The sequence below is a fragment of the Panthera pardus genome, unplaced genomic scaffold (genome assembly GCF_024362965.1).
Source record: "Panthera pardus isolate Hobbes unplaced genomic scaffold, ASM2436296v1 HiC_scaffold_5, whole genome shotgun sequence".
Classification (NCBI taxonomy): domain Eukaryota; kingdom Metazoa; phylum Chordata; class Mammalia; order Carnivora; family Felidae; genus Panthera; species Panthera pardus.
This window is the reverse complement of record NW_026526980.1, coordinates 15,547,653-15,565,795: the sequence shown is the minus strand read 5'-3', so window position 1 is coordinate 15,565,795 and position 18,143 is coordinate 15,547,653. Positions and strand designations below refer to the sequence as shown.

Sequence of the window (18,143 nt, the reverse complement as noted above, 5' to 3'; positions counted from 1 at the left end):
GGATGGCTTCTGACAGTCCCGTGGTTTTTCCACTTGGCTGTGGGTCTGGGCCTGAGGTGTTCATCTGCGGTTCTGCAGGCTGGCGCCGGGCCTTTGCAGGGAGCGCATAGCCCGACTGCCGCCACCCTTCCTGATAGGAGTTGGGGCCGTGACCGCGCTCCCTCCCTGCACACACACTTAGCCTTTAGGAGATGTAAACCCCTCGGTGTAGGAGAGGTCGGCGGTTCTGAACCAGGGGCCGTTTCGCCCACTGGGAGGATATTCATCAGTGTGTGGAGACACTTCTGGTTGTCACAACTCGGAATGGGGTGCACCTGGCATCTACTGGGTAGAGGCCAGAGGGATGAGGCTAAACGTACCATATGCACAGAGCAGCCCCCCTCGCCCCCCGACACACACACCCAGAATTATCTGGCCTCAAATGTCAGTAGAAAGAAACCCTGCTCTAGGGGAATGGGGACCATGTGCGTTTACATCGAAAGCTAAAAAATTAGACCCCTGCGTGCTGCTTCTACCTACATGCCAATGCCACGTAGGAAGAGATGTGTTCTGAAGCCTTGCTGATGGCTCGTTTGTCTCATTTGTCAGATCGAGCGGCGCCTGGACACGGTTCGGTCAATATGCCACCACTCCCACAAGCGCCTGGCAGCATGCTTCCAGGGCCACGGCCCCGACGTGGAGAAGAGATACGTGAGTATCGGATGTGACATGGGGCCACGGCTGTTGGGTCTTTCTTGTGTCTCCGTGAGGCTCTTCACCCTTCGCTCGCTTGGTTTTTCCCAAGCAGCGTCAGCACATTTGCCTGCAGATTTGTACCTCGTACTGCCATTTACTCTCCCGACACCTGCCAGACCAGAACATTTTTTTGTGCTTAAGACGTGGCTGTGCTGAAGGCACTGCTCACACTGCATTTTCCCCAGGTGCTTTTAAAGACTCGATAAGCCATTTGTCATTGATAAGAGAATAGAGATGTCTGTTAGGAATGCTTTGATGGCAAAAAGCTGAAAGCCTGTCTTAAATGAACTTAGAAAATGACGCAATTTATTGGTCTTCTAACTGAAAAGTCCAGAAGCTGGGATGGACTTGAGGAGAGGCCTGGGCTAGCAGGTCAGTGGTGTAAGCAAAATGTCACTCTTTTTCCTTCTGCCCGCTCTGCCTTCCTCAGTGTCTGCTTTGCCCCTAAATGGGCACCTCCCATGGCTGTGGGTTGGTACCAGCAGCTTCCACCGGCTACTTGCTTCCTTGTGCATGTCCAGCAGAAGTAGAAAGCACACTTTCCAGTGGGTTTCTTTAAGGGAGTGAGAGAACTTCTTTTTCCAAGTCCTTGGCAGGTAGAAATGGCCTTCCATTGCATTGGTCTGTATTGAGTCATCTTCCCCATTCCTGAACATTCCCATTCCACCCTGGCTACCTTGGGTAGGGGTGAGGTTGGGAGGAGGCGGGATGTGCTGGTTGGCTTAAGCTAATCAGGGCCTGCCCTTAGAGCGTGGGCTGTGGAGCTGCCTCTGTAGCTCACAGGCTTTATTTAGACTGGGGTGGACCCGAATGAGAAGTCAGGACACTGTCCTAAGAGGGAGAGGGATGGCCTCGAGGAGAACCACCGAACATCTGCTCCAGGATACATTTGTCTGAAGCATCCGGGTCCTCTTGTGCCACCAGCAGAGCACAGCCACTCTCAGTCGCCAGGCAGCTCCATCCTTGGGTTTACAGGTTCCTAGCTTACGAGCACATGCTAGCACTCGGAAGCCCATACAGCATTACGGTGGTGGCTGCAGTGGCGTACAGGGAAGCTATGATTTGCCGTGGTGTGTTGTGGGACACCGATGTCGCAAGAGGAAGAACTGGTATGCACGTGACCTGTGTCACCCTTCTCTCAGATTTCCTACACTAACATCTGAGAAGGACGTCCAACCCCAGGATATTCCTCTCTCGTGCAATACTTGGTTTGCTGCAGTAATAGGTATCAGAGAGCGGACGTTTGCCCACACGTACGACTCCAGGAATGCTTGCTGCACGTCCTGTCCGGCAGAACCGGACCCAAGCCACCGGTCCTGTCCCCACGGCTCCTTCTTGTTCTCTCGCTGTTCTGCCTCCCCTTTCAGCATTGTTTCCTAAGGCTCTGTCCTCCTCCTCGTTGCTCCCGTCACATTCCTTGGGCCACCTCTTCTGTCCTCGTGGCTTCTGACTGATGTGTTGATGCCAGGGACGTCTCAAGCATTTCAACCAAGCAAAACACTTCCTTCCCTAGATATCTGTTTTGGCACGCGTCACCAGTTCTTCGTTGTGCGTGGACTCTTGAATTCCACCCACCCTGTTATGCAAGCTAGAAACCGTCGGCTTACCTTATGTTCCCTTTTATTGTATCCTCACCCTGCCATGGCTGCTTGATTAGCAAGGCCTGTGATTCTCTGTGACTGTCTTTGGAATTCCTCACCCCCGCCTCATCTCTGCCACCTTTGCCTTAAAGCAAAACTTGATCCCTTTCACAAAGGCGATGATCGCAAAACCTGGATGGTGCAGTCACCTCCTGATCTTTGTTTCCTACCTTTGATTTCCTTCTCGTCCAGCCTGGCTCCAGCCTGATCACCAGAATTGTTTCTCTGAAATACAGATAGATACTGACATCTTCCTGCCGAAAAAACATCGTAGCTTAGCGGTTCTCAACAGGGGCCAGGATTACACTCCTGGGGATACTTGGAAGTACATAGAGACATTTTGTGTTGCCATAGGGACCGGGGGACACTACTGGCATGTAGAGGGTGGGGACCGAGATGCTGAACATTCTGCAGTGCCTAGGGGCATAGTTCCACACCGGAAGTGGCCCCTAACACCAGTGGTGCCTCTTTTGAGGGGCGCTGGCTGGCTCCCATTGCCAGGATTGAAAGTCTGAGCTCTTCATTAGCACGAGGAACCTTTCATAATCCCATCCTGTTTCCTTTCCCCTTATCCAGTCCCATTGTCTCCCACTTCCGCCTGCCATACGTCTCTGTCCTTCACATCGTTGTGTCCTGTCCATTCCTTTGACTGCCTTTTAAGCAGGTGTTTATCAAACACCTACTGTGAAAAAAAAAAAATCAAAAAAACAAACACCTACTGTGTACAAGTGCTGGAGATAATAAAATGAACAAGATGTGGCCTCCGCCTTAAAGGTGCTCACGGCCTGGCAGGGGGAGATACACACAGATGCATAATCCTAAAATGACATGCCAAACAAAGTGTGCACAGGGTATTACAGGAGGACTGAGAATAGGCATCACAGGAGGAGAGACATAGTCAGGGGGGGCTTCCCAGAGGAGGTGGTAGCCCAGCCATAAACGAGGGCAGTGAGTGGCAAGTGACTGGCATATTCTAGGCAGCAGGATGCAAAGGTCATTTCTAAAACCTGATGCCTCGGGCTTCCTTTTCCAACCTCGAACAAAAAGTGCCAAAGGCAGGCCTCTGAGGCTGTCTACACTGTGCATGTGGGAGAGAGTAGATACCATGGAAACGATAGAAGATGGATGGGTGACCATGGCGGTCAATATCGTGGAAGAAATGACAGCAGTCTCTAGCACTCTAGAATACACAGGAGGAGCCTCCCAAAGGTCCCACGAGAGACCCCACACGCATGTGAGGAGGCAAGAATCATGTGGGATCTGGAGCGGCTGCCTTTTGGGCAGTGGGCATGCATTTCGTAAATCATGGCTTTAGATCTTTTTAAATGAATCCCTGGTGATTAAAAAAAAAAAGCTGTTCATGCCTAGGAAGTGCTTAGCTGTGTTTGTGGAGGAGTATGTTGTTGGTGGATAGCATCCTCATCGAAGAGCATGGGGTTAAATAAGCGGGACGTCCTTTTTTATGTACATCAAGATGCAGGACTGTTGTGGCTTGGGGTCAGGGCATGGAAACCACAAGGCTGTTTATAGCCGAGAACTTGAATGATTTTGTCAAAGTAGACTCTGCTCTTTATGATTTTGGTTCCGAGCTCCAGAGTTGCACAAAGTGTATTTCTCCAGATTATCGCACTTATCCTAGATTTAATTTCCCTTATAAAGGCAGCATGACTAACATGTATGAATTACCCTCATTATGAGAAGGCACATTGCCCGTTTTCTCCTATCTTCCTGATCTGAAAGTGCAGAAGCTGGCAATGTCCCCTTGTGGGGCAGGGGGTGCCTGATATTTACTTACGTGATAATAACTTGGGAGGATGAGAGGTGGGTAAATAGAATTGTTATTTATTGTTATTTTTTATTTTAAAGTTTATTTTTGAGATTGAGAGAGAGCGAGAGCGAGAGCATGAGTCGGGGAGGGGCAGAGAGAGAGGGAGACACAGAATCTGAAGCAGGCTCCAGGCTCCGAGCTGTCAGCACAGAGTCCGACGTGGGGCTCGAACTCATGAACTGTGAGAACGTGACCTGAGCTGAAGTCGGACACTTAAACGACTGAGCCCCCCGGGTGCCCCAGTTGTTGTTTATTTTTAAATTTCAATATACTGTTTTAAGTAGGCTGCATATTTACATGGTCAAAATCCAGAAGATACAGAAGAGCATAAAGTGAGATCTCTCAGCATCCTGTCCCCAGGCACCCTGCTGCCCTCTCCAGAGTGAGCAGCATTAGTAGCTTCTTGTATAGCTTTCAAGAGATATTCTCTACAACGCAAGCAAATACGGTGTAAGTGTATCACATGGAGCCCTTTAAAGCAGGAAAGGCAGGTGATATGCTAGAGGTCAAGGCACAACAATGCCACAGCAAGGTGGACCCTGTGTCTTTGACATAACAGCCCTTTCTACTGGGGAGGCAAAATCATGGGGAGCATTGCCACATTGGATGCATTTTGAAAAAATGTTTATTCATTGTTGAGAAGGGGAAGGGAGGTGCAGAGGTGGAGGGGGAACAAAGGATCCAAAGCAGGCTCTGTGCGGACAGCAGAGAGACCAATACAGGGATCGAACCCATGAACCGTAGGATTGTGACCTGAGCCAAAGTTGGACGCTTAACCGACTGAGCCACCAGGAGCCCTGAATGCATATTTTTGTTTGCACGTTATGTGCTATAACCAACCCACTTGTACTTGACAGGCCCTTTCTACCCTTATGAGATGAGCCATCAAGCAGTGGTGGAAAGAAACTGAACTGGGGCTCAGGCCCGTGGACACAAAGGTCCGGCTCTGCTGCCCCTCACTGGGGTGCCCAGCCAGCCCACCTGACCACCCTGGGCTTCAGGTCCCTTGACTGTACAATTAGAACATAAATCAGATGATCCTTATGGTCATTTCCAGCTGCAAAACAAATCTCTGATAGGAAAATCGCTTTGTGATTAAATACCTTAAAAAATTTTCAGATATTTAGCCAGATGTTTTTAGATATTAACTAGAGCTGGGCCCTATGATTACAGCTAGGTTAAGAGCCTGTTTAAGAATGAGTATTCTAGCAAAAGTTCTTGAAATTGAGCATTTTCTTGCATTTATTTGTTAGGATAATCAGAGAGTAAGATCTGTGTCTTATGTTCCCAGGGCTTCAGACACAGTATGTACTTGATTAGTTAATAAGAACAGTTAACAGCTACCCCAACAATAATACTAGCAGCCAACACCTACTAAATACGTAGCACACGCTAGGTACTTGACGTTGAAGATCTCCGTAGATGGGCAGACAGCCCTAGGACACCCTTGCTGTCATCATGCCTCGGTATCATCCAGGCGTGAGGACGTGGACATAGAGGTTAAGTCACACAGCGCACATGTTTGAGACTGGATCCTGAACCCAGACAGTCTACCTCTTACCTGTGCAGTGTGCCTGGAGGACAAATCACTGAATGATGATCTGCGGCTGGTCATTGAGAACGGGTATCAGTAATAATGAAAACAACACATTGTCTTCTGCCTTCCAGAAAAAACTCCCTCTGACCGCTCTTGCTCAGAACATGCAAGAAGCATCGACTCAGCTGGAAGACTCCCTGCTGGGGTAAGAGTGGGCTGCTTTCAGAGAGCGAGCCCGCTAGCCTGCGCGTCAGCGGGAGCGGGTGGGCGGGTGCTGTGCGTGGCAGGCATCTGCGTGACAGAGGGGCCGTGAGCGTGACGGTGTGGCTCCTGCTCCGGGAGGAGAATGGCGCAGTCTCCATGGGAAGAAGTGGGGTCTGGGCCCCCGGGATGGCAGGCAGTCTTCCCTTTAGCAGGAGCAACGCTGGCTTCCGATGACTGAAAGGGCCACTAGCGAAAGTGATTGATAGGGTCATTCTTTATTCCCCTGAGCCTCGGTATAAAGAACATGTCCCTTCCCTGAGCAGTCCCGTCCAGTCCTCAAGAGCCACCTCCTTTGAGGGTGGCCACCGTAATATCAATGGTGGTTGTCTCAAAATCTTGTGTTTTCTGAATTATTTGGATTTTTTTTTTTTTTTTGCAGTAGGCATGTGTTCTATAAATAATTTTTAAAAATCTAATCATGAAGTTGTTTTTACTGTAAGAGGGAAGGTTAACCCTTCCTTCCACCTGCTTCTACATGAGGCTGGGGGCCTTTGAGCCAATCTGCTGTCTCTGCTATACCGCTCACTGTGCTTCCCAGCTGCCCTGGGCTTTGGACTCCACAACCCCCTTTCCAGGGGCCTGTTATACTCCATGCCCTACAACGCTACCTGTGTTCTTTTTTATTTTGCAGTTTGTTTATTTATTTATTTTGATGGGGGGAGGGGCGGAGAAAGAGAGTGAGAAAATCCCAAGCGTGTTCCACACTATCAGTGTAGAGCCTGACACAGGGCTCGAACTCAGGAACCGCGCAGTCATGACCTGAGCCAAAACCAAGAGTCAGATGCTTAACTGACTGAGCCACCCAGGCACCCCGTAACTTTGTCCGTTCCAGGATGATAGTTTCCCCCCACTCTTCACCCTTCCTCCGTCCTGTCCATGCTCCCATATTTGGGAGTAATGGTCCTGGGAAGAGGGTGGCTGGTGTGTGCATGCTGGCACTCCTGGTCTTCCCGGCTGATGGAGGGAGTCCTTGCTCTGCATTAGCACTGCTCTACGTGTTTTCCATGTACTCACTCGTTCAGTCCTCGAGACAACCTACATTCTACCTCCCATTGAAGAAATTGACAGAGAGGGTGAGTCAGTTGCCCAAGACCCCACAGCTGGTGAATAGCAAAGCCTATATTCAAACCCAGGCAGCGTGGTATCGGAGATCGTGTTCTTAATGACAGCACCATGGCCACCTCATGCCAGTGCCACACACGTTGGTCATTTTAAAAGGACCCTGTGGGGATCTCGAGGGGCAGGGCGAGAAGGAGAGGGGTAGGAGGAAAGAGGGAAGGACAGAGTCAGAGCAGCCGTATCATTCGCACGCGTCCTCGGTGTGACATCAACTGCGTGCTCCCAGGAAAACAAAAGCAAACATGGTTTTCATGCAACATGTCCCTTGAGCTTAGCCCACCATCCCCAGTAGAAAACCAGCACTTGCATTAACTCCGGAGCAAACCCTGCCTCGGCTGGCCTCACTGACAGACATAAAACAGCACATAACGAACGTAAGGTTCTAAAGCACATAAGGTTCTAAAGAATTCCAGGGTTATTTGGAGAACATTTAGTCTTCCCCTGAAGCTAATCCTGGACTCATCACCTCACTGTTCACACACATCCCACACACGTACTCACAAAGTGTATCTGAGAGTGCCTTTTTCATGTTAGAGCACAAACCCGTGGGCTTGCATTTTAGGCGATGCCCCAGACTTACCACGTTTTTAAGGTTCTACCGTGTAGCACCCTAAGGTGTCCCCATCGTGTAGAGAGCTGGCCGAGTATGGTAATCGGGCACCTGGTTTAACGAGCAGATGCTTGTTGTGGGGGTATCTTGTGTTTTTAAAGGAAGATTCTGGAGACGTGTGGCAATGCTGAGAACCAGCTGGCTCTAGAACTTTCTCAGCACGAGGTCTTTGTTGAGGGAGAGATTGTGGATCCTCTCTGCAGCATCGCAGAGGTGAGTGCTTCTGCCAGGCCGCATAGAAGAGCCAAGACCGGTGTGGGCTGCGCGGTGAATGGTTCGCTTGGGTCTGCAAGTTTCACGACAATCGGTGACTTTGGCATATGCTTCCTTTTGGAAATGAGGGAAATCAGTTGAGGGTACAAAATCCTATGCCTCAGGGGGAAAAATGTAAATAAATACTGCCTTTTCAGATGTTAAGGTAAAAACCCCAAAGCTTATCGCATTCGGTCTGTGGTATGTTCTTCTTTCTAGTTGGAGATTCCCAACATCCAAAAACAGAGGAAGCAGCTCGCTAAATTGGTGTTAGACTGGGATTCGGTCAGAGCCAGGTAAGGTACGGACGAGAGGAAGACCACTCAGGGGACAGCATGCGGGTTTCCAGATTCATGCACTTGACCCACAGACCAAGTCGCACCCACTTACACCTGCCTCGAGGGCCCATTCTCCCAAGTGTGGCAGTGGGAATGATGTTAGAACATCCTGTTCTAGGATAGTGGAGTGTAGGAATAAATAGATCTGTGATCTTAGCAGTTCCTGAGGGTCCTGCCACGTCCAAACCCTGTGTGGTTATGATACTTTCATGATCGAATGCTGCGCCCAAAGGGAGAAAACTCCCCGTAAAAGTAAGTAAGCATCCCAGAGGGCTGCCGACTTGTCGCCTGCTGCCAGATGACTGTCTGTGGTGCTTCGTGGCAGGACTCCAGCCCAGCTCTGTCCTTGAGGGCATGTGTATCCGTGACTTCTGCGGCTTTCTCCGTGGATGAGAATAGGGAATATCTATGGAGGCAGCTGCCGCCTGCCCCGACCTTTCTCATGCTTTACCACAAGAGTTGGCAAACATTCCATAAAGGGCCGGATAGTAAATATTTTCAGCTTTGCAACCCAGATGGTCCCTTTTGCAACTTTTCAACTCTGCTATTGTAGTGTAAAAACAACCCTGGACCGTAAGTAAATGAAAGCCTGACTGTGTTCCAATAAAACTTTATTTAAACAAAAAAAAAAGGTGGCTTTGTTGATCGACCCCTGTTTTGTTAGCTCCCACTTTTTCTTCTTTTAATTTTTTTAAATTACTGCAGTGTAACTGACACACGACGTATTAATTTTAGGTGCACAGCACTGATTCGACAATTCTGTACGTTACTCAGTGCTCATCACGATAAGTGTGGTCACCATCTGTCACCATGCAGTGTCCTTACAATATTATTGACTATATTCCCTTTGCTGTACTTTTCATCTCCGTGACTTGTTTATTGTGTAACTTAATTCTCACTGCAGTCCTGTGAAGCAGAGATGACCATTTCTCTTTGGCAAATGGATGGAGATATAACTGTCATTTACTAAGCTTCTACCTGTCAGATGCTTTTTTTTTTTAACAGATTTAGAACATCTGTAGCAATGCAACATGCAGCATTTCCTCGTTCCTGAGATGCCGGTGACTATCCGTGCACCACTGACTAGATATCTCCTTGGGGGAGGGGTGAAGAAACGCCACTCCATTAAGTGTACGGGTCACTCGTTAAGACATGTCGTGATGTAGGACATACTGAGATGATAGAGGGTGCGGTAAAAATAATTGCCACCACTTACCGGACGCTTGCCGCGTGCCAGGTATGGAGCGATGGACATGACGTGTCACCTCCTCTGATTCCTCCGCCAGTTCCTGTTCATTCGCTCATTCATGTTTTCGACAGATCTCGATCGGGTGCGTCCTGTGTGCCCGACTCTGTGCTGGGGACTAAATTCAGAGGCCCCCTCAGTGAGGACTGGAGAGGGAACAGGGGTTCTGTTCTCTCGGGAAGAGACTCCTTTTCTAGATGAGAGAGGAACCTGCACAGATTCTCTACATGGCTTGCTTCACGCTTTGTCATGTGTACATCTGTAAGGAGAATCCCCGAGCCAGGACCAGGAGTGGGGCCACCCTGAGGTAGACTTTTGCTCAGGATAAGGAAGAATGTTCTAATGGTTCGTTAAACAAGGCGGTGAATGCTCCCTCCCCGGAGCTGGTTGAGCGACATTACAGGTGCTTGTGCCCCAGGAATTTTACGTCTATAATACAGGTATCCCGGAGGGGATTTCAACACTGATTCTTGATCTGCGTTCAGGATCTTGTTCACTTTTAACCAATCAAAGCAGGTATCAGAGAAACACACAGTTGAATATTTCACCTTTACTTATTCCTGTGGCTTTTCCCTGGGGGAAAATGATAGTATCTAATGACTAATTACTACCTAATTCCTAAGGAGGAATCCCTAATGGGGCAGATATCATATGCACACACGTGCACACACATATCGATTTGTTCTCGATTCCTTATGACGGTTCTGCAAAGTGTTTGTTATCTTAGCTTTACAGATGAGATTACTGAGGCACAGAGAGGTTAAGTCATTGCCCAAGGTCACACAGCTAGTGTGGGAGAGCCAGGCTTCAAACCTGAGCTTGTCAGCCTCCCAGGTCCGTGCTCTGGCCACTCCATGGCATTGCCAGTCTTGCTTAGGCAGACTTGCCGAAGGCCGGCTTTGGAGGAGAGCCTCATCAGGAACTGGGAAGAAGGTAGAGCCTACTGTTTTTGGGGCAGTGCAGCAGCTGGGAAGCTTGAGCAGTTGCTCGCACGGGTTTTCGTGCTGCATCTCTGTAATATCCATGTTTACATTTAAATTGCTTTCACAATAGCAGACATAATTCATATTCGAACAGAAGGTCAAATCACACCTGAAAACCAAATAGAAATTGTTTTAGATTATTACCCCTCCCGACCCATGCACTCCCCTACTCTTGCTGTGGTATAATTCTTTCCTTTTTTTTCTCAGTCCTTTTGACTTAATGTAAATTTTCCACATTATGCTTTAGACTTTCTGTAAACTTCATCTTTAGAATATTAATTCTTAACAGATGTTTTTAGTTCTACATGTGTTTTCCTCGCTATGGATTGTTAGCTGCATGACCAAAGCTCGGTCTTTACTTGCTGGAGGTAATCACAGATGAGGATGGCAGCAGGAAGGGTCCCAGGGGTCCAGGAGCAGGACCGACTCCCAGGGGCACAGGAACATTCCAGATCAGAGCAGGAAGCACAGGGGTGTTTCATGGCAAGGGTGCCATGATCAGACACTACAGGAAAGGGGGTTCATGGCATGGTTTCCAGCAGTGGGGCGTGTATGAGACAGGATTATACTCAGAGCAGACAGCTACTCCCAGCACTGCCAGAGTCCCATCACAGTGGGGATGTAATGTCTCTTTTTGCTTGCTTCCATTCCTAGAGGATAAACTCAAGAGGAGCTGGCATCCTAGGTACTCATACCGATCCCGGGTAGAATCGGCTTTGGGGAAAGAGTCTGTTTCCCTCAGGGCCTTGATTCCGCAAGGTTGAGTGTGTGCAGCCAGCTCTCAGATGCTGATTGCCCCCATGTTTTACAGGTGGAACCAAGCTCACAAATCTTCAGGAACCAACTTCCAGGGGCTTCCATCAAAAATAGATACCCTAAAGGAAGAGATGGATGAAGCTGGAAATAAAGTGGAGCAGTGCAAGGTACAAGACTTCCCTGATACATACGCACTTGCATCAGTCTGCTTTTTACAAATGATGGATGAAAGGCCAAATATTGCAGATTATTTAGTGTTTGGCACAAATACTCTGAGTGATATGAAAAATGCGTTCTAGTTTCTTCTGCCTTCTTTCTTTATTTTCCAAGACTGTATTACTTTATACTAAGAATAGCATAGCCTTTAAAAAAAATTTAAGTAGGGGGTGCCTGGGTGGTTCAGTCATTAAGGGTCCGACTTCGGCTCAGGTCATGATCTCACGGTGCATGGGTTCAAGCCCCACGTTGGGCACTGTGCTAATAGCTCAGAGCCTGGAGCCTGCTTCCGATTCTGTGTCTCCCTCTTTCTCTGACCCTGCCCTGCTTGCTCTCCGTCTCTCTCTCTCTCTCTCTCAAAAAATAAACAAATATTAAAAAAAATTTTTTTTTAATTTTTTAAATGACAGAAATGTCTGAGCTTATTTAAAATAAGGAATAGATGGGGGAAAAAAGAAAACCATAGCAAACCATATAAAGTTACAACTGTTACAACAACGTACATAGGGGTGCCTGGCTGGTTCAGTTGGTGGAGTGTGCAACTCTTGATCTCAGGGTTGTGAGTTCAAGCCCCATGTTGGGTATAGAGATTAGTTAAACAAATCTTTAACAAAAATGCACAATAGGCACAAAAATAGATCTGTGGAATAGCATAGTTTTTCTAGAATCAATGCTATTACTTTATTTAAAAAATTTTTTTTGTTTATTTATTTTTGAGAGAGAGAGAGAGACAGAATGCGAGTAGGGGAGGGCAGAGAGAGAGGAAGACACAGAATGCGAATCAGGCTCTAGGCTCTGAGCTGTCAGCACAGAGCCTGACACGGGGCTGGCACTTGTGAACTTCAAGATTGTGACCTGAGCCAAAGTCGGACGGACGCTCAACCGACTGAGCCATCCAGGCGCCCCTCAATGCTATTACTTTAAACAATGGAATATACAGTAAAGAGGTCATCGTATATCCATAGAGAAGGGAAGAATTATTTTTTAAATGTTGCTGGGACAATTGGTTTGTAATTTGGGAGAAATACTATTTTTTATGTCATTAAATAAATTACAGATTAGATGGTTAAGTGATCTCATTCTCTGTACATCTATCTGTGAAGATAGATCTTTATTCTAAATGTTATTTGAGGTGTTAAAGAAACAGGTCTTTGCTGAGTCTTAGGGTCATTGACCTAAGCTTTTCTTCCTCTTACTATTCAGCATTTTTCCAAAAATGGTCTCTATTCTATTAGATAGTGTTGGGACTGTTATATTTTAGTTTGTGTAAGTCACGCTATAATTCATTCTTCAAGACAATGAATTTTAGGATCAATTAACTGCAGTAAAATGAGTTGTTTAAAACTGAACTCACAAAGTCATGCCATAGCCTTTGCATTTGAAAAGATGACCTTCAGATAAATGCTTCTGATAAAATGGTCTCATAGTGGCTTATTCCTGTTCAGAAGAGTTACAGAGGTCTTGGGACTCTGGACTGGTGCATTATGGGCTGATGTGTCTTCTCTCGACTTCCACCCCAGAGCTTCTCAATTCAGATGGTGAAAATTTGTGAAAATATCTTCTGTCTCTGTATGCTAACTTCTGGGTAATTTCCCAACATCTAAGTTCTGTTTCACTGATTTTCTCTTTAGCTAAGTCTCATCTGCTGTATAATTAATCAACATTGAGTTTGCAATTTCATTTACTGCATTTTTCCATTCAAATTTCTTCAGGTCAGCCTTTTTTGATACTATGATATTGTTCTCTAGTGCCTGTTTTTTTTTTAATGTCTTTAACCATTTTATGTATACTTACTGTAACAATCTTTGGTAATTCTGTTTCCTCAGTGAGAGTGGTGGGAGTTTACTTCATGGTGGATTGTTTCTTCCTGTGTTTTGCAATTTTGTATTGTGAGTTCATTTTAAGAGAGACTTTATCTGTGGGACTCTTAAGGATTGGGAGTGATTTTCCCTACAGAGTATTACCAGTTCAAGGCCATTTTTAACTAACTTTAACTTTCTCAGTTAGGAGAAAAGATTAGGATTCCTGAACCACACGTATTATAAACATAGACTTCAGACCTTCATGAAATCAGGCTGTATTTGTAAAATCCAGGAAAATATTTTTACTTTCCCAATGCAAAACACATATACTCTATTCTTTCCATATACTACTGAGCGAATATTTTCTGATCCACCCTTCCGCTGAGGATATAGTTTCTCAGGGATCTTTGTGTGTGATGAGAGCATACTTGTCAGTTACAGTTCCTCACCTTGCCGGGCCCAAGGCTTCATTTTCTGTCCTCTGACTCCACGTGACTGCCAGACTCCAACACCTTGGCCATCAAGAGTGGCATAGACCCACCCAGGTCATCCCCAGCTTCCACTTGTCAGGCCTTTTCCTTTAAAAAAAATTTAATGCTCCAAGTTTTTATTTAAATTCTAGTTAGTTAACATACAGTGTAATATTGGTTTCAGGAGTAGAATTTAGTGGTTCATCACTTACATACAACACCCAGTGCTCATGCCAACAAGTACCCTCCATAATGCCCATCACTCATTTAGTCTAACCCCTGCCCACCTCCCACCAGCAACGCTCAGTTTTTTCTCTGTCGTTAAGAGTCTCTGGGGCCCCTGGTTGGCTCAGTTGGCAGAGCATGTGACCCTTGATCTTGGCGTCGTGAGTTCAAGCCCCATGTTGGGTGTGGAGCTTACTTTTAAAAAAGTCGCTTTTATCGTTTACCTCCCTCTCTTTTTCTTTCTCCTATGTTCATCTGTTTTGTTTCTTAAATTCCACTTATGAGTGAAAGCCCTTCTCTCTTCCTTTGTTTTCTTTCTCCTCTGCCCTGCCCTCTTTCTCTTTTCTTTCTCTCCCTTTCTTTTTTGGAGATGTGTGGTGGATCTCCATGAATTTACTCCATTGCTTTCCCAGTTATTCTAAACGAATGTTTGTTGCTCCCAACTAGCATTTCTAAGTTTTTTCATAAATGAGAAGGGCCTTCATGTTAATTTGTGCACCTTGATGCTAAAAACAGAAGGCAGTACATTTTATAAATATATACATATGTAATTCAAATACAATCTAATTCAAATATAATATAAGAAACATATATGTATATATACATACATATATATATATATATATACACAATTGCCTAATCTATCACTTTTAAGCAAATTATTTAATTTTTATAAGCAATTCATCTACATTAGTTCAAGTATCAAAAGCATAAAGCAATATACAGTAAGTCTTTCTTCCACCCTTGTCCTGCTTCTACCGAATTTCCTCTGCTCCCAAAAGGTAACCTCGATTGCCAATTTCTTGTTTTTTCTTCCGGAGGTATTTTTATGCTAATGTGGCAGCAAAAATATAACATTTTTTTCTCTTCTATTTTTACACAGGTGGTAACATAGCATAACTAATGCTCTATACTTGTTTTTTTTTTTAATGTTTATTTATTTATTTTGAGAGAGAGAGTGGGGCAGGGGCAGAGGGAGACAGAGAGAGAGAGAGAATCCCAAGCAGGCTCTGCACTGACAGCACAGAGCCCAATGCAGGGCTCAATCTCATGAACCATGAGATCAGGACCTGAGCCAAAATCAAGAGTCTGGATGCTAAACCGACTGAACGACCCAGGCACCCCTATATTTCACTTCTTTTTTTTCTTTTTCTTTTTTTTTTTTTTTTTTTTTTTTAATGCTTATTTATTTATTTTGAGAGAGAGAACCAGCCAGCATGGGGAGAGGCAGAGAGAGGACAGAGAGAAAGGATCCCAACCAGGCTCCAAACTGTCAGCGCAGAGCGCGACGTGAGGCTCAATTTCACCAACTGTGAGATCATGACCTGAGCTGGAACTAAGAGTTGGACACTTAACAGATTGAGCCACCCAGGTGGCTGTATATACTTCACTTCTTAATAAGGAATATTAACCGTGTATCTTGGAGATCTTCCCACATCATTCCCCTAATAAGCTTCCTTTTTTGTTGTTGCTGTTGTCCCAATGTATGGTTATACCAGGCAATTGATGGATGTTTATTCTGTGGCTCTTTCCATGACGTTTTGCTCTAAGAGCTCATGGATATTAATTCTCAGATGCCATTTTCTTCAGTGACCTCTCTTCTCTTCTCTTCCACTCACCAGGACCAGCTTGCAGCGGACATGTACAACTTTATGGCCAAAGAAGGGGAGTATGGCAAATTCTTCATTACGGTAAGCACCTGGCCTTGACAAAGTATGAAAACATTGTAAAAATGGAGTCATTTTAGTTTTTTTGTTTTGTTTTGTTTTGCAAAAGATTTCATTTTTGGTTTTGCTCAGCCATTGTGTGTGTGTCCATCCGATGCTAACGTTGCTTTTGTTTTTGAATGTGGGTCTGTTCTCAGTTATTAGAAGCCCAAGCAGATTACCATAGAAAAGCATTAGCAGTCTTAGAAAAGGCCCTTCCCGAAATGCGAGCCCATCAAGGTAATGTAACCTGCGTGCTGGCTGATGCCTCCTTTTTGCCTCTGCCACTTGCGCTCTGTTCTTCTTCACCCTGACTCCTTTGCATGCATTTCCTTTGGATAACGCCTTTCTCCTCGGAGAGTACTGTTTCCCAGCATAATCTCATCTTTCCTCGCCGCATTCTCTAATTTCTTCCAAACCCAAATTAACATACTAATGGGACATGTGCAATTCTGACATGTTCAGTTGCTGGACCCTTTGGGGGAGTACCTGTATGTGTTTTCGTGTCTTCTCCTTTTCCGGGTCAGTTATTTGTTCCCTTGGGTTTAACTCTGACCCTGCGACTCCAAGAGCATACATTCTGGGGAAAATATTGGACTTCGCGAAAGGGATTTTAGAAGCCAGTACTTGATAGCCCCTCATCAGGCACTCAGTTGGTGGGAATGAACCATGAGGCCATAGACAACTTCCTTCCCCCTCTTCCTTGCCTGCATACAAGGCTCTTGTTCTCAGCACTCACGTTCTGCCCGCCATACTCAAGCTTTCAGCAGACTTTACCCACAAGTCATGAGTGGACTGAACTTCCTTCTGATGTTTAGTTTTAGCCCAACATTAGAGCTTTTGATTCTCATTTTCTCATTTGCCATCAGAGCATCTGCCAGCAGAGATCCGAAAACCTGGTTGAGGCAGAAGTTATTCTGTCTTCTTTGGACCTATTGTACTCTTTGGTTGTGTAGACCCCGCATTTGGAGCCTTGGTTCCCCCTGCAGAACCTTTGGTCTCAAGCCAGGTGCTGAGCGCAGTGACTCTGTGATTGCGAAAGAGAGCGAGCGTGTGTGGGTGTGCACGCACACCAGCACCCTCAACAACGCCACTTCTCTAAATTTGAGGAGGCCCCGATCTGCATAGGCAGATCTTCACCCAGCTCGAGTGCATGCATCTGATGAGCTCTTCCTAGGGCAAGCTGCTCTTGCTTTCCTACGTGATCCGGTTTCCTCGTTTGTGGATGACGAGGTCAAGTCCCCGTGCGAGGGAATGAAGCTGCTGGTGTACATCCAGCCTTGCAAGGGGCAGGCTCTTGCCGGGCAAGTTCCGAGCTCCAGGCGTGTGTATTTATGGGATACCTACCGTGTGCCTGGCCCCGTGTAGGACAAGATGGTAACCGTCATCATCTTAGCCTTTGAATGAATTAAAATCTGGTTTGGAGCGGACGAACAAGCACAGCAAAAGGGAAGATTGGGTTTTGTGAGCAGAACTTTAAAAAAAAAAAAACCCAAAATAACCTCTTTTTTTCCCAAGGCTGTTTTCCCTGGAGAAGTAGGTCAGCCAGTGACAGGGAACAGGAAAGTTCATTGTTAGGGCTGTGCTCTTCCCCCTCCTGCCCTCCTTGTCCCCAGAGCCCCTTCCTGGTGACAGTTCCCATCTCACCAGCGTCTTCGGCCTCACAGCCTTCTCAGTGCTGGTTCCCTCTGAGGGCCTGCTGTGCCCTGAAAGTCCACACATCCCAGAAAGCAAGCCGATTCTTCCCCTCACGCCAGCTGTCCCTTCGTCCTCTGGCTCTCCCGGGTGCCGCCTTCCTCCAAACCATCCGGGCTTGAACTTGGAGCCACCTGTTGCCGGGGTCTGCCCTTCCTGCCTTCTGCTAGGCCTTCTCCTCCTCTCATGCCGTCTCCCCGCCCCGGGCCTGTGTCACTTCACGCGTGAACTGTGGAATCAGATATCACTTCTGAGACTCAAGGTCCCTGGACTTTTCTCAGCTGGTCTTCCTTGGTCTGTTTCATTCATCTAAGCCCCCCTCCTTTGAGAAGCCTTCTCTGAAGCCAACAGCACACACCTTGTCTCCTGAGTCACTCTGGCATCTGTGGTCTATGCCAGAGGTCGCAAACAGCCACATCTCATTAAAAAAAAAATGTTGCCATCATTGAAACACCAGACACCTTCATGCAGCAATCTGGTTTCTGGCTTCTCCTGGAAGTTGTGGGAGTCTGGCAACCCTGGATCTGTTTTCCTACATGGCAGCATGGGTGGGCGCCAGGCGCAGGGCTGGTATGTCCCTGGCCCCTGTGGGCAACTGCATTTGTGACCCTCATCTATACCATTTTTTGGCCATGACTTAGCACACATGCGTTGTCTTGTGAATGAGTGTTGTACGTTTACATGTGTGTCTTATATTTATTTGGGGGGAGGGGGGTGTTGT

At 46.6% G+C, this 18,143-nt stretch overlaps 1 protein-coding gene across 4 annotated transcripts in view; it reads left to right on the top strand.

Annotated features, from left to right (window-relative positions):
* The window catches only part of ARHGAP17 (Rho GTPase activating protein 17), an 87,790-nt gene that overhangs the window by 36,641 nt on the left and 33,006 nt on the right, over positions 1-18,143 (top strand). For 2 of the 4 annotated variants that reach the window (XM_053894290.1, XM_053894289.1), the window contains exons 3-9: positions 589-690; positions 5,872-5,945; positions 7,835-7,946; positions 8,205-8,281; positions 11,364-11,475; positions 15,644-15,712; positions 15,886-15,967. In XM_053894290.1, the coding sequence (XP_053750265.1) occupies positions 589-690; positions 5,872-5,945; positions 7,835-7,946; positions 8,205-8,281; positions 11,364-11,475; positions 15,644-15,712; positions 15,886-15,967 (628 nt within the window). The remainder of the gene's footprint in view (positions 1-588; positions 691-5,871; positions 5,946-7,834; positions 7,947-8,204; positions 8,282-11,363; positions 11,476-15,643; positions 15,713-15,885; positions 15,968-18,143) is intronic. The other 2 variants (XM_053894287.1, XM_053894288.1) reach the window with 1 other exon arrangement.